The sequence below is a fragment of the Ranitomeya imitator genome, chromosome 4 (genome assembly GCF_032444005.1).
Source record: "Ranitomeya imitator isolate aRanImi1 chromosome 4, aRanImi1.pri, whole genome shotgun sequence".
Lineage (NCBI taxonomy): Eukaryota > Metazoa > Chordata > Amphibia > Anura > Dendrobatidae > Ranitomeya > Ranitomeya imitator.
Window position 1 is genome coordinate 553279567 of NC_091285.1, and position 23761 is coordinate 553303327.

Consider the following 23761-nt stretch of genomic DNA (forward strand, 5'->3'; position numbering starts at 1 on the left):
AGCGTTGCGGAGTTATTACCACATAAATTGACACTGGTCAGATTTAAAAAATATGGCTCCGTCACTAAGGGGTTAATTGGTGAAAAAAAAAATCAAAACTTTGTTAAAGAAAAAAAAAATGGTGCCATTTCTGATACCTGTAGCGTCTCCATTTTTTGTGGTCTTGGGATGGGAGAGGGCTTATTTTTTGCGTGCCACCCTGATGATTTTAACAATGCCATTATAGTGCAGATACGTTCTTTTGATCGCCTGTTATTGCACTGTAATGCAATGTTGCGGTGACCAAAAAAATGTAATTCTTGCGTTTAGATTTTTTTTCTCGTTATGTTGTTTAGTGATCGGGTTAATCCTTTTCTTATATTGATAGATCGGGCGATTCTGAACGTGGCGATACCTAATATGCGTATGTTTGATTTTTTTTAATTGTTTTATTTTGAATGAGGTGAAAGGGGGGTGATTTTTACTCTTGGCATGCTTCAATAGTCTCTCCATGGGAGACTTGAAGCTGCCATAACCCGATCGGCTCTGCTACATACAGGCAATGATCAGATCACCTGTATGTAGCAGAATACCTCATTTGCTATGACCGCCGACCATCGGGTCGACGATGGGCAGATTTCCGGCGCGATGGCCGGAAGTGTACGTTAAATGCCGCTGTCAGCTTTTGACAGCAGCTTTTAATGGGTTAATAGCTGTAGGTGGATCGCCATTCCACCCGCGGCTGTTTCGGGCACATGTCAGCTGTTGAAAACAGCTAACATTTGTCATCAAAGATGTGGGCTCATTGCCGGAGCGCACATCTAAGGGCTCCTTCTTACTTGCGAGAAATACGTCGAAGTCTCGCAGGTTAAAACCCTGCTCTGGCGCCGGCACTCCAGAGCGGAGCGTGCAGCTCCATGTATTGCTGTGCTGCCGCACGCTCCGCTCTGGAGTGTCGGCGCCAGAGCAGGGTTTTAACCTGCGAGTAGTGTTGAGCGATACCTTCCGATATTCGAAAGTATCGGTATTGGATTGGATCGGTCGATATCGGAAAAATATCGGATCTCGCCGATACCCGATACCAATGCAAGTCAATGGGACCAAAATATCGGAATTAAAGAAAACCCTTTCTTTCCTTGTAGGTTAATTCCACATGAAAGAAAACAACTAAGAATAACGTAGAATGTATCGGAGGAGGTGGAGGAGACATTAAAGGCATAGAGGTTTAGCCCATTCAAATGGAATAGCAGGAATTATAAAAATTTTTAAGATGTTCAGAGTTACAAAGATTTTGACTAGGTTTAGATTTTTTAGATTTTGGATTTTGTCAGATATTTATGTTTCTCTACTTCCATGCTCTGCACCTTTTTTTTACTTCTACCATACTTTCTTCTTCATCATCCTCAGCAGCAGCATCTTTTTCATCAACTTCTTCTTCACCTTATTCATCTTCTTCTTCACCTTCTTCCTATTATTCTTTTTTTTTTAATTCTTCATATTCTTCTCATTCAACTCTTCTTCTTCATATTCAACTTCATCATCTCCTTCATATTCCTCTTCTTCATCAAAATCTTATGTGTAACAAACAGGCATTCCTGTAGTTGTTATCTATCAAAGCTTGAAGATTACACCTTCCGTTCCTGCCTGTCACAAAAGATTTAAAACAGGATTTGTCCGCATTCAGTTTGGCCTGCAGCAGCAGGTTTTTTCCAGGGGCACCACGAGGAGGAACGGACTCACCCCCATACACTGCTTAGTCTTCTTCTGCTTATAATTTAGATAATATCTTTTGCTCTGATTTTTAGTCTTATGCTTAATGTTCTTCTGCTTTTTGTTCTGCAGCTTCTTGTTCTTTTGCTTCTCGGTCTTCAGGGTCGTTTATGCTTAGGGTCTTGAACTTGGAACTGTAGCAGGAGATACAAGAAGGCTGAGGAACTGCTGAGAACCAGCTGACGGTACTGGAACCCGGATGGCTACCCGAAGGTGCAAGAGCCAATGGCATGACCGAGGACCAGCTGACGGTACTGGAACCTGGTTACTAAGCAGGAGGTACCCGTGCTACAAAGCACTACCAAGGACCACCTGATGTTGGTGGAACTCGGATACCCAGAAGGAGGCACCTAAGCCAAAGGCTCTGCCCGGAACCAGCTGACGGTGATGGAACCAGGATGGGGAGCAGAAGGTAAAAGAGTAAAAGACACTGCCGAGAACCAGCTGATGATACTGGAACCCGGATGGCTACCCGAAGGTAGAAGAGCCAATGGCACAACCGAGGACCAGTTGACGGTGCTGGAACCCTGTTACTAAGCAAGAGGTACCCATGCCACAAAGCACTACCAAGGACCATCTGACGTTGGTGGAACTCGGATACTCAGAAGGAGGCACCTAACTCAAAGGCTCTGCCCGGAACCAGCTGACGGTGCTGGAACCAGGGGGACCTAGTCAAGATTGTGTTGCCAAGAACCAGCTAACGGTGATGGAACTCAGGCAGCAAAAGGTCTAGAGTAAAAGAAAAAATAGGTAGGCCGCGAGCCAGCCGCAGTTACCGAAAACCAACAGTCCTACAGTGGGAGCTTGTCCTATTGGCCCTACAGAACCAGCCTTGATTGCCACTTCCCACAGCCCACATAGGAAGCACCTAAACTGTAGGCACCATGGAGTCGGCTAACCCGACCGCAACATGACAGGACAACGTTTTTGTAGGCTAAGTGACCTCGACACTACCCGGAAACAGCTGGCGTGCTGGAACCAGGCTGAACAGTAGGGAGTACCCGTGCCAAAGACACTTCTGAGCAGCAACTGGCGGTGTTGGAGCCCAGGCATTACATGACAGAGTGTAGGCTGAGGCCTAATTGGAGCAAGTTGAAAGGGAACCTTTAAACCCCCCCAGACATTAGCAACTTAAAAAGCCACCTTGTACAGCCCTAACACTGCACAAGGAAAAAGTGTCTCTTTTAGTTATGCTCCTTGCACACGCAGAACTAAACACTTATAAAATGTGTCCCCTGATATCAAGAAACCATCCCGGAGGTGGGACTTTCCTTCGTAATGAGACACAGCACAGCCGGCATTCAGGCCCCCTTGGCACCGGGCACAGCCTCCTCAGCGTTGTTTGAATCTGTCACGGAGCCCGCACTGTTATGGCAAACCTTGGCCATGCGCTGTTAGCGCTGCCCATCTTCTGACATCATTTGGTGTCAGGCTGACTGCGCTTGTGTGGCCGCGCTGCCAGAGATCATGGCCCGCAGTGTCTTCTGATTTTGTCACACTGTGGGCCTGGGATTCATGGCCATGTGCAGTGCATATCTTCGCCTCTCACTCCTCTCCATCCGCCCTCTTCTGAGTGTGCAGCGTCAGCTGATACATAATCTCATGCCACGACCGTGACGCCGCACAGTCTGAGGAAGGCGGAATCAAATGAGTAGGAGGTGAAGATATGCACTGCGCATGCCCATGAATCCCAGGCCCGCAGTGTGACAAAATCAGAAGACACTGCGGGGTGGGATCTCGTGCAGCGCGTACGCACAGGCGCAGTCAGCCTGACATCAAATGATGTCAGAAGAAGGGCAGTGCTGACAGCGCATGCCCAAGGTTAAACATAACAGCGCAGGCTCCGGGACAGATTCAATCAACGGTGAGGAGGCGGCCCTCGGAGCCATGGGGGCATGAATGCTGGCCGTGCTGCGTCACATTGAAAAGGAATGTCCCACCTCCGGGATGGTTTCATGGTATGAGGGGACACATATTTTATAAGTGTTAAGTGCAGCGTCTGCAAGGAGCATAACTAAAAGAGCCACCTGTTCCTTGTGCAGCATTAGTGCTGCACAAGATGGCTCTTTCAGTTACAAATGCCCGGGGGGGACCGGTTCCCTTTAATTGCAGTTGTAGTGCCAGCGTGGCTTTTGCTGGACACGTTGCCAGCTACACAGCAGGGGAACAGCTGACGTTACTGAACCCCACTGACACATGAGCGAGTGTTTTTCTCTGTGCAGCCAGCACTTCCGAGCACCAACTGGCGGTATTGGAGCCCAGTGAATCAAGGTGGAGCAGTGTGTAGGCCGAATCCTGCACTGGAGGCATTTGATTGTCTGTTATTGTGCCAGCGTGGCTTTTGCTGGACACGTTGCCGACTACACAGCAGGGGAACAGCTGGCATTACTGAACCCCACTGACACATGAGCGAGTGTTTTTCTCTGTGCAGCCAGCACTTCTGAGCACCAACTGGCGGTATTGGAGCCCAGGGAATCAAGGAGAAGCAGTGTGTAGGTCGAAGCCTGCACTGGAGGCATTTGAATGTCTGTTATTGTGCCAGCGTGGCTTTTGCTGGACACGTTGCCGACTACACAGCAGGGGAACAGCTGACGTTACTGAACCACACTGACACATGAGCGAATGTTTTTCTCTGTGCAGCCAGCACTTCCGAGCAACAACTGGCGGTATTGGAGCCCAGGGAATCAAGGAGGAGCAGTGTGTGGGCCGAAGCCTGCACTGGAGGCATTTGAATGTTTGTTATTGTGCCAACGTGGCTTTTGCTGGACACGTTGCCGACTACACAGCAGGGGAACAGCTGGTATTACTGAACCCCACTGACACATGAGCGAGTGTTTTTTTCTGTGCAGCCAGCACTTCCGAGCAACAACTGGCAGTATTGGAGCTCAGGGAATCAAGGAAGAGCTGTGTGTAGGCCGAAGCCTGCACTGGAGGCATTTGAATGTCTGTTATTGTGCCAGTGTGGCTTTTGCTGGACACATTGCCGACTATACAGCAGGGGAACAGCTGACGTTACTGAACCCCAATAACAGAGGAGCGACTGTTGACTGTGCGGACAGCACTTCCAGGCACCAACTGCAGTGAAAAAGCAAACACAACCCATACACAGAAGTCCCCAGAGAAACCACCAAGCAAGAAATAGATATAAAATGCCTTTATTATATATAGCTGGCAATTAAAGTAACAAATTGTGCGCACAACGGATCAAAAAAGAATATACAATTAATTAAAATAATTATAAAAGTTATATAAAAATATATATGGTAGAGGCTGACCCAATTTGTGCATATACATATATACACCTGTAGAGATGGTGATTCCCTATTAGCGTGTGTATATACCAGAACTGATTAATTAAAAAAACAAAAAAAGGGTTTTTTTTATGTGAAATAAATAACCATATGTGAGAGGATATTAAATATATGCTAGTGATGGGCTATAATATAAAAACGGGACGTGGCTGACCCTGATACCAAGGAAGATTGCGTGTATTTTTTACCCCTCTCTCTTTTTACACTGTGCACCTTAAGTTGGTGTGTTGTTTGTGTGCGGCTCCTGTGTACCTACTGCAGGTAGCACAATGCACCTTGCACTTTATTGCTCTATATGTGGACACACGGATATGCTGCGCCAATTGATACATTGTCCAACATATAAGGCGTTCTTTGGCTTTTGCCACGTTGCACTTTAAAAAACATTTTCACTATTTGCACTTTAGAATTATATGATGGTTATTAGCATTATCAACTACTATTTTTATATTATAGCCCATCACTAGCATATATTTAATATCCTCTCACATATGGTTATTTATTTCACACACAAAAAACCCTTTTTTTTGTTTTTTTAATTAATCAGTTCTGGTATATACAGTTAGGGCCAGAAATATTTGGACAGTGACACAATTTTCGCGAGTTGGGCTCTGCATGCCACCACATTGGATTTGAAATGAAACCTCTACAACAGAATTCAAGTGCAGATTGTAATGTTTAATTTGAAGGGTTGAACAAAAATATCTGATAGAAAATGTAGGAATTGTACACATTTCTTTACAAACACTCCACATTTTAGGAGGTCAAAAGTAATTGGACAAATAAACATATCCCAAACAAAATATTTTTATTTTCAATATTTTGTTGCAAATCCTTTGGAGGCAATCACTGCCTTAAGTCTGGAACCCATGGACATCACCAAACGCTGGGTTTCCTCCTTCTTAATGCTTTGCCAGGCCTTTACAGCCGCAGCCTTCAGGTATTGCTTGTTTGTGGGTCTTTCCGTCTTAAGTCTGGATTTGAGCAAGTGAAGTGCATGCTCAATTGGGTTTAGATCTGGAGATTGACTTGGCCATTGCAGAATGTTCCACTTTTTGGCACTCATGAACTCCTGGGTAGCTTTGGATGTATGCTTGGGGTCATTGTCCATCTGTACTATGAAGCGCCGTCCAATCAACTTTGCAGCATTTGGCTGAATCTGGGCTGAAAGTATATCCCGGTACACTTCAGAATTCATCCAGCTACTCTTGTCTGCTCTTATGTCATCAATAAACACAAGTGACCCAGTGCCATTGAAAGCCATGCATGCCCATGCCATCACGTTGCCTCCACCATGTTTTACAGAGGATGTGGTGTGCCTTGGATCATGTGCCGTTCCCTTTCTTCTCCAAACTTTTTTCTTCCCATCATTCTGGTACAGGTTGATCTTTGTCTCATCTGTCCATAGAATACTTTTCCAGAACTGAGCTGGCTTCTTGAGGTGTTTTTCTGCAAATTTAACTCTGGCCTGTCTATTTTTGGTATTGATGAATGGTTTGCATCTAGATGTGAACCCTTTGTATTTACTGTCATGGAGTCTTCTCTTTACTGTTGACTTAGAGACAGATACACCTACATCACTGAGAGTGTTCTGGACTTCAGTTGATGTTGTGAACGGGTTCTTCTTCACCAAATTAAGTATGCGGCGATCATCCACCACTGTTGTCATCCGTGGACGCCCAGGCCTTTTTGAGTTCCCAAGCTCACCAGTCAATTCCTTTTTTCTCAGAATGTACCCAACTGTTGATTTTGCTACTCCAAGCATGTCTGCTATCTCTCTGATGGATTTTTTCTTTTTTTTCAGCCTCAGGATGTTCTGCTTCACCTCAATTGAGAGTTCCTTTGACCGCATGTTGTCTGCTCACAGCAACAGCTTCCAAATGCAAAACCACACACCTGGAATCCACCCCTGACCTTTTAACTACTTCATTGATTACAGGTTAACGAGGGAGACGCCTTCAGAGTTAATTGCAGCCCTTAGAGTCCATTGTCCAATTACTTTTGGTCCCTTGAAAAAGAGGACGCTATGCATTACAGAGCTATGATTCCTAAACCCTTTCTCCGATTTGGATGTGGAAACTATCATATTGCAGCTGGGAGTGTGCACTTTCAGCCCATATTATATATATAATTGTATTTCTGAACATGTTTTTGTAAACAGCTAAAATAACAAAACTTGTGTCACTGTCCAAATATTTCTGGCCCTAACTGTACACATGCTAATAGGGAAGCACCATCTCTACAGGTGTATATATGTATATGCACAAATTGGGTCAGCCTCTACCATATATATTTTTATATAACTTTTATAATTATTTTAATTAATTGTATATTTTTTTTTGTTCCGTTGTGCGCACAATTTGTTTCTTTAATTGCCAGGTATATATAATAAAGGCATTTTATATCTATTTCTTGCTTGGTGGTTTCTCTGGGGACTTCTGTATATGGGTTGTGTTTGCTTTTTCCCCATGTTAGTGGTTTCTCCACACTCTTTCTTCACAGAGCACCAATCGCTAGTATACAATATACAATATATAATTTAATTACCCCATATTGTTGAGCCTATTTAGTGATTATTTGGACAGTGGTTGGTTTTTCTGTGGTTGCTCTTAACCAACTGGCGGTGTTAGAGCCCAGGGACAGCAGGAGGAGCAGATTTGAGGTATTGCCGCACACACAGCAGGGGAACAGCTGATGTTACTGAACCCCAATAACAGAGGAGCGACTGTTGACTGTGCGGACAGCACTTCCAGGCACCAACTGGCGGTATTAGAACCCAGGGACAGCAAGAGGAGCAGATTATAGGTATTGCCGGATACACAGCTGGGAATCAGCTGACGTTACTGAAACCCAATAACACGGCATCAAGTGTTGACTGTGCAGCCAGCACTTCCAGGCACCAACTGGCGGTGTCAGAGCCCAGGGACAGAAGGAGGAGCAGATTAGAGGTATTGCCGGATACACAGCTGGGAATCAGCTGACGTTACTGAAACCCAATAACACGGCACCAAGTGTTGACTGTGCAGCCAGCACTTTCAGGCACCAACTGGCGGTGTTAGAGCCCAGGGACAGCAGGAGGAGCAGACTTGAGGTATTGCCGCACATACAGCAGGGGAACAGCTGACGTTACTGAACCCCAATAACAGAGGAGCGAATGTTAACTGTGCGGACAGCACTTCCGGGCACCAACTGGCGGTGTTAGAGCCCAGGGACAGCATGAGAAGAAGAGTGTAGGCTGAGGCCTAATTGGATCAAGTTGAAAGTGAACCTTTAACCCCCCCAGGCAATAGCAACTGAAAGAGCCAACTTGTGCAGCACTAATGCTGCACAAGGAAAAGGTGGTTCTTTTAATTATGCTCCTTGCACACGCTAAACTAAACACTTATAAAATGTGTCCCCTGATACCGTGATACCATCCCAGAGGTGGTACTTTCCGTCATCATGAGACGAAGCACAGCTGGTATCCATACCCCCATGGCACTGGGTGCCGCCTCATCAGCATTGTTTGAATCTGTCACGGAGCCCGCGCTGTTATGTTAAAACTTGGCCATGCGCAGTTAGCGTTGCCCGTCTTCTAACATCATTTGGTGTCATGCTAACTGTGCATGTGCGGCTGCGCTGCCCAAGAACCCACCTCGCAGTGTCTTCTGATTTAGTCCCACTTTGGGGCAGGGATTCCTGGGCATGCGCAGTGCATATCTTCGCCTCTCACTCCTCTCCATCCACCTTCTTCAGAGTGTGCAGCGTCACGGCCGTGGCATGTGATTTGGGATCAGCTGACGCCACACAGTCTGTAGAAGGCAGAGGGAGAAGAGTGAGAGGTGAAGATATGCACTGCGCATGCTCAGGAATCCCAGCCCCACAGTGTGACTAAATCAGAAGACACTGCAGGGCATGATCCCTGGCAGCGCGGCCGCACAGGCACAGCCAGCATGACATCAAATGATGTCTGAAGATGGGCAGCGCTAACTGCGCATGCCCAAGGTTAAACATAACAGCCCAGGCTCTGGGACAGATGCGAACAACGCTGAGGAGGCGGCGCTCGGCACCATGGGGGTATGAATGCCGGCTGTTCTGCGTCTCATTGCGAAGGAAAGTCCCACCTCCGGGACGGTTTCACGATATGAGGGGACACATATTTTATAAGTGTTAAGTGCAGCATGTGCAAGAAGCATAACTAAAAGAACCACCTGTTCCTTGTGCAGCATTAGTGCTACACAAGGTGGCTCTTTCAGTTACAAGCGCCTGGGGGGGACAGGTTCCCTTAAATTGCTGTTGAAGTGCCAGCGTGGCGGTCGCTGGACACATTGCCGGATACACAGCAGGGGATCAGCGGACGTTACTGAAACCCAATAACACTGGGTCATGTGTTGTCTGTGCAGCCGACACTTCTGGGCAGCAACTGGCGGTGTTGGAGCCCTGGGATTAAAGTTCAGGTGGTTGAAACATGAACACAACAGGAGACCTGGATACTGTTGGCAACCAATTATTTAATCGGTAAGAGGAGTGGTAAATTCCTGTGAGATCCAGGCCTTGTTCAATTTCAAGAAAGTAAGCCGGTCAACGTTATCGGAGGATAGTCGCATGCGACGGTCTGTTAGTACAACACCTGCAGCACTAAAGACGCGTTCTGATAGTACACTGGCAGCAAGGCAAGCTAGCACCTACAATGCATACTGGCTAAGCTCTGGCCATGTATCCAGCTTAGAGACCCAAAACTTGAAGGGGGAAGAGCCGTCTGGGAGTACGCTGAGAGGGCAAGACATGTAGTCTGTCACCATCTGACGGAAACGTGGCCTCCTGCTGCCTGGATCCGTGTGTGATGGTGTAGTCATTTGTGGTGGGCACACAAAACTTTGCCACTGTTGGAACAGACTGGTCTTGACTTGTGCTGAGCCACTGCTTCTGCTCCCTCTTTGTGCAGAGATTCCTCCACTGCCTCTACGCACAGAGCTGCTTTGTAAAGCACTAGCAGTAGCAGGCGCAGCACTTCTCTCGATTGGACTGGAAAAGATGATGGGCTGCACCAGTGTGTCTTGGTACAGCCGCATTTTATGCTCCCGCTGCAATGGTGGTATGAGGGTTTGTAAATTGTCCCTGTAGCACGGATTGAGGAAGATGCACACCCAATAATCAGCCGTGGTAAGAAGGTGGGCGATGCGGCGGTCGTTTCTCAGGCACTGCAGCATGAAATCAACCATGTGCTGCAGACTGCCAACTGGCCAAGAAATGCTACCCCCTGCTTGAGGCGTGATGTCTGCCTGCTCTGCATCACCCCACCCTCGCTCTACATACTGACTACTGGAGATTTGTGTAACTACCTCCTTTGGAAAGATGTCTTACTCCTCCATTGACTCCTCCTCATCCTCCTCACAAAAGGTCCCCTGCCTAGTCCTTTGTGAGGAACCACGTCGCGCAGACTGTCCAGAAGCCGATGGCATTTCTGACTCCTCATCCTCAACCTCTTCCACCACCTCATCCCTTAGAGCTTGCAGTGTTCTTTCAAGCAGGCAGATAAGGGGGACAGTCATGCTGACTAGTGCATCATCTGCACTCATGATCCGCGTGGATTCATTGAAGGCCCGCAAAACCTGGCAGATGTCCTTCATAGTGGCCCACTCAGTGGTTGTGAAGTCTGAATGGCGCGCACTGTGACTTTTTTGCACCTGATGCAGCTGGTACTCCATTACTGCTGGCTGCTGCTCACACAACCGCTCCAACATATGTAACGTTGAATTCCACCTGGTGGAGAGGTCACATATCATGCGATGTTCCGGAAGATGGAATCAGCGCTGCAGAGTTGCAATGTGCGATCTGGCCATGCTGGAACGCTGCAAGTGAGCACACTCAAGGCGGACCTTGTGCAGCAGTGCATCAAGATCCGGATAGTCCCTCAGAAAACTCTGCACAACCAAATTGAGCACATGTGCCAGACATGGGATGTGAGTGAGGTTGCCAAGGCCCAGAGCTGCCACCAGATTTTGGCCATTGTCACACACTACCATGCCTGGCTGGAGATTCGCTGGCACAAACCACATGTCACTCTCCTGATTGATGGCATTCCAGAGTTCCTGCGCTGTGTGGCTTCGATTCCCCAAAGAAATTAATTTAAGTATGGCCTGTTGACGTTTTGCCACAGCTGTGCTCATATCAGTCGTAACAGGTAAGCATTCACGGGTCAAGGTGGAGGTAGACCGTGACGGCTCCTGCAGCGATGATTCTGAGGAACTGGAGTATGATGAGGAGTCAATGTGCACAGACTGGATTCCTGCAATCCTTGGCGTTGGCAGTACACGTACAGCGCCACTCGCCAGATCTGTACCCGGCTCCACAACATTGACCCAATGGGCAGTGAGGGAAAGGTATCGTCCCTGTCCATGGTGACTGGTCCACGCATCGGTGGTGAGGTGGACCTTGCTACTAACGGCGTTTAGTAGCGCATGTTTGATGTTTCCCTCCACATGCTTTTGCAGGGCAGGGACGGCTTGCCTGCTGAAATAAAAATGGCTGGGCACATTGTGTTGTGGGACTGCCAATGCCATCAAGTTACGGAAGCTGTCAGTCTCCACCAGCCTAAATGAGAGCATTTCAAGTAACAGAAGTTTTGCAATGCCTGCATTCAAAGCCTGTGCTCGTGGGTGGTTTGCCGAGAATGGCCGTCTTTTCTCCCATACCTGTGCTACTGATGGCTGTAGACTGGGCTGGGAGTGTGAGAATGACTGGGAACGTGGTGCTGTGGGTGGAATTACACTAGGTCTCTGGACAACAGTGCCAGAGGTTCTTCCATGGCGATCCTGTGAGGAAGCCGAACCAGCAGTGTGTGAGCTGGAGGAAGAGGCAACAACACGAGCTGAAGAGGTGGTAGGTGCTGCTGTAGGTTGGCCTAGGTCTTCAGTGTGTTTTTGTAACTCCACCGCATGCTTGGTCCGCACATGTTTCCACATATTTGAGGTATTGAGGCTGCTGACATTTCTACCTCGTTTGATTTTCTGACGACACAGCTTGCATTTGACAAAGCAAATGTCATCTGCAACTGTGTCAAAAAAGGACCAGGCACTGCAAGTCTTGGGAGTGCCCGCTTTGGCTTTTGGAAGAGGCATGCTCCTAATGGGTGCTGAAGTGGAGGCTACAAGCACAGCAGTCTTCCCCCTCCCTCTCCTGGCTGTTTGGGGAATCTCTTCCTCAGAGCTGCTCCCACCACCTCCCGTTCCTCACGCCATGATGGGTCGAGGACCTCATCATCTATGCTACCCTCTTCCACCAACTGCTTCTCCTGGGTAGTCTCGGCAGCACAGTACGCACCAGAAACTGGTACCTGAGTCTCATCATCAGATGCGTACTGAGAAGTGGTAACTGGAGGCACTGTCCCACCCGCCTCTTCTGATTCAGAGAGACAAAGCTGTTGGGCATCACTGCATAAAGCCTCTTCTTCTGATTCTCGAATGCTGCTTGGCTGGCCCCCTGTTTCCAATTCAGAGATTCAGAGAACAGAAGTAGAGATTGCTCCTGTCCTGGGCTCTCTGACTGCCTGGGCAATTTGGCAGGTGGTGAAGAGACAGATGGTTGCTCTTCAGTGCTCTGTGCCTGAGAGGATGTGGCACTAATTGAAGTCGATGCATTAGCTGCCATCCATCCAACAACGACTTCGATTTGCGCATGAAGGTCTGCTCCCTGCTAAAACTGGGGGATGATGAGTTACCGGTGCCCGCAGCAGGCACAGAATCCCCACGGCCTCTCCCTGCTCCGCGCCCATGCCCACGTGCCTTACTCCCTGCCTTCTTCATCATGATAGACTGATAAAGGTAAGCAGAAAAGTACTAAAGGCTTAGTGTGCTTATTCCTGAACAACTGCTAACAGGTATAAGAAACACTTATTTTATGAAGTGTGGACTACACTTTATTATGAGCTTATGTGGCCTACACAACAGTAAAGTGGAGTGTTTGGTGAACTTTGGGTTTGTTTCGCAGAACAGACACTACAGAGTGAGCGCAGTACTCACACACAGACCGTGCAGACAGCTGTGAACGGCGCTGCAAGGCCAAAACAAGCTCCTCTCTCTAATCCTATATAGTGTTTTTCCACAAATCTAGTGGGATACGGATGGAAAGACACTAATAGGATATTTTTGAAAAAATGTGCAGCTGGCTGCAGCACTAAGTGCAATTTAGAACAATGGATTCAGCTGTATGAGGCAGTGACGCACCCTTAGCTGACCACAACCAGCTGTGGCTGCGGACAGACTACAAAGCGAGCTGCACTCGCACACAGACCGTGCAGACAGCTGACAAAGGCGCTGCAAGGCCAAGAAAAGCTCCTCTATCTAATCCTATATAGTGTTTTTCCAAAATCTAGCGAGATACGGATGGAAAGACACTAATAGGATATTATTGTAAAAATGTGCAGCTGGCTGCACTAATTGCAATTTAGGACAATGGATTCAGCAGTATGAGGCAGTGATGAACCCTGAGCTGAGTACAACCGGCTGTGGCTGCGGACAGACTACAAAGCGAGCTGCACTCACACAGACCGTGCAGACAGCCGAGAACGGCGCTGCAAGGCCAAGAAAAGCTCCTCTATCTAATCCTATATAGTGTTTTTCCACAATCTAGCAGGATACAGATGGAAAGCCACTAATATAGGATATATTTGAAAAAATGTGAAGCAGGCTGCACTAATTGCAAAAAAGGTCAATGGATTGAGCAGTATGAGGCAGTGAAGCACCCTGAGCTGACCACGACCGGCTGCGGCTGTGGATAGACAATAGAGCGAGCTGCACTCACACACACAGACCTTGCAGACAGCTGTAAACAGCGCTGCAAGGCAAAAGCAAGGTTCTCACACAGCGGTTGCTAAATTAGCCTAGGTAAAGCACAATTAAGCAAATCGCTATCTCTAAACTGGCCCTCTGTCAGAACACAGCGTCCTGTCCCTAACTGAATTCACAGCAGAGTGAACCCAAAATGGCGGCGGCGACTTTTATAGGGTGTTGTGACATCATTTCAGCAGCCAATCACAGCCATGCCAGTAGTTACATGCCCACCATGCAGAACAGGATGTGCCCACACTTCAAATCATTCCTCATTGGCTGATTTAAATAAAACCGGGAGTTTTCATGATGGGAATTTCCGATTCCGGTTTCCGATATACTGAAAGTATCGGAACTCGGTATCGGAATTCCGCTACCGCAAATATCGGCCGATACCCGATACTTGCAGTATCGGAATGCTCAACACTACCTGCAAGACTCGGACGTATTTCTTACAAGTGAGAAGGAGCCCTAAGGGTGAGACACAACTTGCACTGTACTAGTACGGCGCATGTCATGAAAAGATTTAATAAAATAAATGTAAGGTTATATATTTGGTCAGAGGAAATAAAATGTATCATCATGCACTAACTGGTAGACACTGGATAAAACCGTCATTGAAAAAGTCTTGGGTGTATTTGTGAACTGCAAACTGAACTTTAGCGGCCAGTGTCAGGCAACTGCTGCCAAGGCAAAGATCATGAGATGCAATAAAAGAGGCAAATATGCTTATGATAAGTACATAATTTTGCCTCTATGCAAGTCACTAGTGCAATCATATTTAGAATATTTTGCACATTTTGGAGCTCCAGAGTATAAGAAAAACATAGCTAAACTAGAGCTGGTGCAGAAAAGAGCGACCAAGGTTTTTAACCCCTTCATGCTGCTGCCCATTTTTGTTTTTTCATTTGTTTTTTCCTCTTTTATTTTTCTGTCCACATAGACATATTCTGTCCACAATTGTTCTTTTAAACTACACTATTCATTTTACCACATAATGTACTCAAAAACAGAAAAGAAATTCCAATGGAGTGAAATTTTGAATAAAACACAAATCTAATGTTGTTTTTGGGAATTGTTTTTACAGTGTACATTTTGTGGTAACAATGACCATGCAGTATGATTCTCCTCATCAATATGATTATGTCAATGCCAAACATGTCCAGTTTTTTTGTATTATTTTAGTGGTGAAAAAAAAACCCTGAAGTTTGCAAAAAAAATTTGTTGGAGTTGTGTCACTATTTTCCGAGATCCGTAACATTTTTAGTTTTCATCCTATGAAGATGAGTCATGGCTTGATTTTTGCAGGGCGAGACAACATTTTTATTAGTACCATTTTGGGATAAATGTGACTTTTTTATCACCTATTACAGCATTTCTTGTGGAATTGTGGTGACATAATTTGGGCGTTCTTGAATTTTTTCCATTTACGGTATTTACCAATTGGGTTAATTGTTTTTATATTTTGCTAGATCTGACTTTTCTGAATGCGGTGATACATTTTTGTATTATTTTTATTTTTTTAATATCTTTATTTTCACTGGGGAGAAAAGGGGTGTGATTTGAACTTTTATTTTGTTTTGTTTTTTCATATTTTTAAAACTTTTTTTATTTTTAACTGATTTTGTTAGCCTCCTTAGGGGGCTTGAAGATGCAATCATCCGATCGCTTGTGCTATATGCAGAGATGCTTCAGAAATCACAGTCTCCTTTGAAGTTGAGCCACGGGCAGGGTTTCAAAGCAATTTGCAATGGCAAGCACGGGGGGGGGGGGGGGGGTCATCAGCTGACCACTGGTTGTCATGGCAACCCACTGGCGACCTGCAATCACGAAATGGGTGCGCCGATGGTCGGAAGTATAAATGCGCTCTGTCGGAGATTGACAACGGCATTTAACAGATTAACAATCGTGGGCAAAGCTCCGCTCTACACGCAATTGTTAGTGGCAGGTCCTAGCTGTAATACTCAGCCATCGCATGTCGGGTTTGAGGCGGGCTCGCTGTGCGAGCCCACTTCATACACCAGCTTCTGACTTGTATATGGAGAAAGACTGATCAAACATGAATGAATATGATGTGCATACAATGATATATTGTCATCTCTCTCTCACCCCACACACAAAAATCCAGATATTTTTACCATTGCCTAATTTTAGCCAGTAAAGGCTCTATACTGATGTATCAGTTTGCCAACTTGACAGTTACACACCTACGATATTTCTGTAGTGTGTTGCTCATTGAAAGTAAATGAGAACAGCCTACCTATGCAAATTCTATGACGGTATTCTACTAGAGATAAGCAAATCAATTCAAAATTAATGTAATTTCTTTAGGATTTCCCCAAATTAATAGTTCCATTTGAATCCAAGTTTCAGGCAACTCACTTATGTACCCAGAAAAATGGAAGCCAGCCAGCCGCCATGTTGCTAAGTTCTAAAGATCTGGGAAGAGTTAAAAAAATTATACTCACCTCACCCCAGCCCTCTCCTGTGCAAATGTACTGCTCCTCTTTATTCTCCAACCACTTCCCGATACCAAGATGTCACGCTTTTACTCCATCCAAGGAGAGCATGGAGTGACTCTCTCCTCCTGATTCTCCCTCCTTCATCTTGGAGCTGCAATAGTCTTCTTATGTTCATCACTGTTGACTTTTCTGGCATAAAACCACACTGGCCCTCTCAAATTAAAGATGTTATAAATCTTTCCACTCTAAAAGTCAGTCTTCCATAACCTGTCTCATGTCATCCAATAGATATATTTGTTACACCAGTCATGGTTTCTATATGAACAGAAGAAATTACTATATTCCAATTAGATCCTTAATATGTGAAGCTGAGCAGCACTGAACAGTACGGACGAGAGAGTCTTAACTTCACATAAAATATTATCCATCTGGTTTTTTGAGGCAACGCCACTAGGAAACAAAACATAAATAATAAAATATTAGTATCCCATTTAGTTGTGAACTAGATTGAAAAAAAAAATTCTGTACATCAAAGGAAAACTATCAAACCTTTGCAAATACTCTAAAAATACTGATATGCCGTGTTATTCGCTTTTCCAATATGGTTGCTATGAGTTGTATATATTGACATTTTTTGAGCCAACCCATATTTTATGATGGAAACGACTCGTTGTACTGTAATAAGGAGAAGCATTATAATTATGTACCACTTAGAGTAGATCTACTATGTATTGAATGTGAATTAAAAGGCACATTTAACCCCATCATCACTATTCTACTGGTATATACGATACTGGCATTTCAGTAATGTTGCAGTTGTTGAAGCTAAGCTACAGAATGGCTTCTTTCTCAGCAGTTGAATCAAGACTCTCAGACTCTCAGCATCTTTGAGCTCAACAGGTGTAGAGAACAGAAAAGGAGATTATATAGCTGATAGTGTTATGGAGTACAAAGCCATTGAACTGCTGCAGCAGGGAATGACTGTCTTCAAAGACTGGAGGCATTAGCATTGTGATTTCAAAGATCCATAGTAAAGGAAATCTGAATTCAAATAGCGCTCTGTTTGCATTGATGTGAGGAGAGAACAGCTCATTTGATTAATAACGGAGTAGGCAAGCCTGGCTTGATTCTTGTGTCACCTCCCTGTGACTTTGGATGAGTCATTATGTCTTCGAGCTTTAGGCATTGAAAATTACATCATATGATGCATAACACAGAAGTGCATAGGGCTTCAAAAAACATTTTCCTGATGTCAAGAGTAGTCTTACTTTTTATTACAAAGATTTCACAGTCATAGTTCTTTGACCAAAAAGATGTTGATAAGTTATGTTTGTAGTACTTTATATGAGTATATTTATTTGATTGAGGTGATGGTACAAGCTGTATCCATTTTTAAATAAACAACCTAGCCTATTATTAAGTTATGTGTGAATTAAGCCATAACTATTTATTTATAACAGCAAGTGATGGACTCCGAAATGAAATGAGTTTGTCATAGACAGGATCTTCAGAGCCCATTATTGCGCCATCAGCTGGACCCCTTGGGCACTTAAAGACCTTCTTATTGGGTACCTTTTAGAGAGAAGCTCTTTGGTAGACTATATTCTTACACAATTATAGAGCTATCATCAGGGTCGGCTGATAGTCTAATGTCTATTGAGCCTCCAGACTCTACCCCAACCAATAATATTGGGAGAGAAAAGGCTTGTTGGATTTCCAATGTCCGATGCTTTTCTTCTCAAGATAAACTTTTGTTTGACAGTAGCTCTCATAGAAAATACAAGAGCACTTTGCCGAACCAAGCGTAGACTGCGTTATTGTTCAGTAGATACTTCCAACAGGTGGCACTAGAGTTCTATTCCTCTTCCTTTCTGAAGAGACAACTTGTATATTTCCCAGAGGAGCATTGCAAGGCTTAAAAGTCTCCTGACTTTAGCATGTCAGGCTTGAAATGTCAGTCTCAGTAAGGAGACACAATACTCATTGGATCCCAGTCAGATGCCTCTCACCCAGCCAAACCAGATCTTACTCTTTGCACTGATGAGAGGTAGTACCCGAAAACAGTATTTGCAACTTGAGATTTTGGTTTTTGCTTTTATCATAAGTCACGTGGCAAGGCTCGTTATCGGAGCCAATATCGACTTTTAGAATTTTTACTTCCAATAGGTAGCACTAGAGTTCTAGTCCTCTTCCTCTCTGAAAAGACAATTTGCATATTTACCAGAGGAGCATTGCAAGGATTAAAAGTCTCCTCAACTTGGCATGTCAGTCTCCACTTGGAGAAATGTTTCTCCTTGGATCCCTGTTCAGTAGATAGCGGTTTAATGTGTCTGGCAGCCTTTGGATTGCAGATTGGACAGATTTCCAAAGACAGTTCTGTTGTTTATATTTTTTTTACTAATTGCAACCATATAATTGATGTCGCATCTGTGGATGATTAGAATCGGTATTTAAAAGACCAAAGCCCATCTTTCTTACATGATGTTTTAGGCCTGATTCAGACTTCCATTTTCACATATTTGTTCTATCCGTGTTTTTCACTGCTAGAACACTTACCTTTCTCTAATATATGGTGCAAATCACACGTCGTGTTATTTGGCAGACTGTGTCCAAAAAAAAAATCACAGAGATGTCCGTTTTTAAGTCTATTGGTCTGTGAAAATCACAGGCAGCCTATATTGTCATTCATGTGCAGTCCGTATGCTGTCCATTATTATTATTATTATTATTATACATTTTTATAGTGCCATTTATTCCAAGGTGCTTTACATGTGAAAAGGAGGCAAATATAGACAAATACAATCAACATGAGTAAAAAACAAGGCACTAACAGGTACAGAAGTAGGGAGAACCCTGCCCGCAAGGGCTCACAGTCTGCAGGGGATGGGTGAGGATACACAAGGAGAGGGTAGAGTTGGTCGTGCGGTGGTACAGTAGGTTGAGGATCACTGCAGGCTGTAGGCTTGTCGGAAGACGTGAGTCTTCAGGTTCTTTTTGAAGGTTTCTATGGTAGGCGAGAGTCTGATGTCTTAGGGTAGAGAGTTCCAGAGTATGGGTGAAGCTCGGGAGAAGTCTTGGATTCAGTTGTGGGAAGAAGAGATAAGAAGGGAGTAGAGAAGGAGATCTTGCGAGGATCAAAGGTTGCATGTAGGTAAGTACTGGGAGACCATGTCGCAGATGTATGGAGGAGGCTTTGTATGTCATAGTAAGGGTTTTGAACTGTAGCCTCTGGACAATAGAAAGCCAGTCAAGGGCTTGGCATAGGGGAGAAGCTGGGGAATAGCGAGGAGACAGGTAGATTAGTTGGGCAGCAGAGTGTAGGATGGATTGGAGTGGTGTCAGAGTGCTAGTGGGGAGGCCAGAGAGTAGGAAGTTGCAGTAGTCAAGGCGGGAGATGATAAAGGCGTGCACTAGTGTTTTTGTGGTTTCGTTGTCGAGGAATGCACGGATCCAGAAAATATGTTTGAGTTTAAGATTACAGGAGGAGGTAAGGGCTTGGATATGTGACTTGAAAGAGAGGGCAGATTCGAGGATCACCCCGAAGCACCGAGTATGTGGGACTGGGGAAAGTGAGCAGCCATTGACATTGATGGATAGGTCTGGTGGAGGGGTAGAGTGAGATGGGGGAAAGATGATGAATTCTGTTTTGTCCATGTTCAGTTTTAGAAAGTGAGCAGAAAAGAAGGCCGAGATAGCAGACAGACAGTGTGGGATTTTGGTGAGTAAGGAGGTGAGATCAGGTCTGGATAGGTAGATCTGCGTGTCATTGGTGTAAAGATGATACTGCAAACCGTGGGATTCTATGAGCTGTTCCAGGCCGATGGAGAAGAGTAGGGGTCTCAAAACTGAGCCTTAAGGGACACCGACAGACAAGGGGCGAGATGAGGAGGTGGTGTGGGAGAGGGAGACACTCAAAGTTCGGTCTGTTAGATATGACGAGATCCAGATTAGGGCCAAGTCTGTGATGCCAAGAGATGATAGAATCTGTAGCAGGAGGGAATGGTCCACAGTGTCAAAGGCAAAAGACAGGTCCAGGAGAAGGAGGACAGAGTAGTGTTGCTTGCTCTTGGCGGTTAGTAAGTCATTGGTGACTTTAGTTAGGGCACTTTCAGTTGAGTGATGGGGTCAGAAGCCAGATTGTAACTGGTCAAAGAGGGAGCAGGAGGAGAGCCATTGTGATGCAAAGGAAATACTTTGTAGTTTATTTATTTGATGAAACACTGATGGTAAAGACCGACACTGACCCAACATTGAAGAAATGCGAACCGACTTTTTGGCTACATGAAAAATCAGGACTGAATGAATCCTTATAAATGTTTTCAATGTATTTTAACACAGAAGACATCAAAGAACAATATTCAGACTTAGGCTTAGACGTGATCAGACTTAGAGACTCTGTCATCATGGTAATGCTATTAAATCTATGGCACAGGTTACATAACAGGAGGAAGTTAGCATATTATTTTACAGATCTTAGGGAAATTATTGTTCATTGAAATCACTGAATGTTCTCGGCTTAGCAGTTAAAGGGTCAGTGCTAGTCAGTAACAAGGCTGTAGGTAAATCTATTACGTTGCATTTGCTTAGAAAGTTATACAAAGGCACAAACAATCAAGCTATGTTTACTTATATCAGTGACTGTTGAGAAAAAATTAGAGGAACAAGAATGCTCCAACGAGTATTGCTGATAATAATGTTGTAGGATCAATATATATACTATGTGATCACCTTGTGAGCTATGCAATAGTGCATGGTAATAATGGGGTTGATGTCGAATGCGTCATACAAATGGAAACCAAATTTAAATAGTTGGATTTTTTGGCGCTGTCTCATGTGAAACAAAGTCGTTTTCCATTCACCAATTTAAAACCACCTTTTTATTGGTCAGAGTAAAACCAAAAATAAGAACAGTGCTAATGCATTTTAGATGCTGTACCAGGATCTTCATCAGGTTCTGGACGCCTTATGAAGATTCTGGTTCGTAATTGAAAAACTGTTTGCTCATGTAGACTTTTGTACTGTTACCACTGATTATATTTTGGGTTTTAGACGACTGAAGAAGTGGTTTTAAACTGCTGAACAAAGTAAGACTTTATTTTACATGAGACAGCACCGACAAGCACTCCATTTTTCTCACTAGTTTCCACAAGTTCTGTTACATGACATGACAAATTGAGATCTGTTTTACCGAAGTTAGTGGATTGTGTGTTTATTATTTTGAAATTTTTAAAAACCTTCTTTTTGTAGATGTAATTTGGCCCCAGTTGAAGACTATGCAAGAGATGTTGGTATGAAGACGCACTTGGTAACCATGAATCCATCCGTGGTGCAGCGTGCATTTGAGGACCTAGTGAATGACACTTGGAAGGATAAATTTTTGCAGCGTCTGAAAAGCTTGAACGAAAGCATTCTGTGGATTCCAGCATTCATGGCTAAGGGAGGAGAGGAGCGTGTTGAATGGGTTAATGACCTTATTATAAAGCACCGCATCAATGTACACACAGCTTACCCATCTCTACGACTTCTTCATGCCGTCAGAGGGTACGTTTTTATCCAAACATTCAAAGCTATGTAGATGTATCAATTCAATTGAATTAGAGACCATGTAATAATGCAGATATGTCCCTATATAATTTTTTCAAAGGCTTGAAACATCTTTAGACAAGTCTCAAAAGATGGCTAGCTTTGAAAAAAAATGCTGTATGTGTCTCTTTACGGCCAGATTTTTATGCTATATGTGAGTATTTATGTCTATCAATGACTATTTGCATCACCCAGTGGTTATAAATAGCCAATGGAATACATAATCCGTCTCTTATTATCTGTTAAGGTACCTTCACACATAACGATATCGTTAACGATATAGTTGCTTTTTGTGACGTAGCAACGATATAGTTAAGGAAATCGTTATGTGTGACAGCGACCAACGATCAGGCCCCTGCTGGGAGATCGTTGGTCGCTGAACAAAGTCCAGAACTTTATTTTGTCCCTGGACTCCCGCTGACATCGCTGGATCGGCGTGTGTGACACCGATCCAGCGATGTCTTCACTGGTAACCAGGGTAAACATCGGGTTACTAAGTGCAGGGCCGCGCTTAGTAACCCGATGTTTACCCTGGTTACCAGCGTAAAAGTAAAAAAAAAAAACACTACATACTTACCTACCGCTGTCTGTCCCCGGCGCTGTGCTCTGCACTCCTTCTGTACTGGCTGTGAGCGTCGGTCAGCCGGAAAGCAGAGCGGTGGCGTCACCGCTCTGCTTTCCAGCCGCTGTGCTCACAGCCAGTACAGGAGGAGTGCAGAGAAGCAGAGCGCCAGGGACAGACAGCGGTAGGTAAGTATGTAGTGTTTGTTTATTTTTACTTTTACGCTGGTAACCAGGGTAAACATCGGGTTACTAAGCACGGCCCTGCGCTTAGTAACCCGATGTTTACCCTGGTTACTGGCATCGTTGGTCGCTGGAGAGCTGTCTGTGTGACAGCTCTCCAGCGACCAAACAGCGACGCTGCAGCGATCCGGATCGTTGTCGGTATCGCTGCAGCGTCGCTTAATGTGAAGGGGCCTTTACTTCATAATTAATAGTATTTGACCACAGTTTTAATAGGACAGAATAGGACCATATTTGGACAACTGCAAATTCACACAGAATATATTCATAAAAAAGGATCAGTCAAAAAGTCCCAAGATATACAAATGTGCAAAACTTCGTTTTATAGTAACAGGCATAAAACATAGCAAGTGGGAAAATCCCCTCTGTCAAACCCAGCACATACAAAAGGACAGGTCAGAGTGCATGTGACTATCTCTTATTCATTGTCCAAAGATCCATATTCGGCATGTAACCAGATCATGCAAGTTTATCTCAAAAGTAGACAAGTATCATGGACTTATGCGACCTAATTACAGATATAATTGTGATCCGTATTCATACCACAGTGGGAGGTCACAGCACACGTGCACGCCGTTCCCGTCCACCCCGACGCGTGTTTCGGGAACTACCTTCCTCAGTGGTTGTAATGTTGAAAGTTTTGCTGAAATGTCAACATATTGAATTGATTTTGTTTTGAAGAAATTGGAATTCTTAGGCTACGTGCACACGTTGTGGATTGTATGCGTTTTTGCCACAGTTATTCGTTGCGAAACACAACACAGCCCATTGAATACAATGAGATTCCGCAATGCTGTGCTAATGCTGCGTATTTTTCTGTGGCAGAATCGCATCATGGAGTTGTGGAATTGCCGCAGAAATTTCCCCGGCAATTCAGCAACGTGTGCACATAGCCTAAATTAAATTTGTGAAAAAGTAGAGGTGGACACATTTGTGTTCGATATCCAGAGTACAAGCCCATTTTTGAGATGGTACTTTACTCTGTCTCGAATTGCGGACAGACGGCCGTAGATTTTCTCATGCGACATAATCGGGCTAGTTATGC

The 23761-nt window shown here is 44.8% G+C and overlaps 1 protein-coding gene across 1 annotated transcript in view; it reads left to right on the forward strand.

Annotated features, from left to right (window-relative positions):
• The window catches only part of ST8SIA2 (ST8 alpha-N-acetyl-neuraminide alpha-2,8-sialyltransferase 2), a 553812-nt gene that overhangs the window by 408249 nt on the left and 121802 nt on the right, over positions 1–23761 (forward strand). The window contains exon 5 of the mRNA XM_069766262.1: positions 21577–21870. Coding sequence (XP_069622363.1) covers positions 21577–21870 — 294 coding nt within the window. The remainder of the gene's footprint in view (positions 1–21576; positions 21871–23761) is intronic.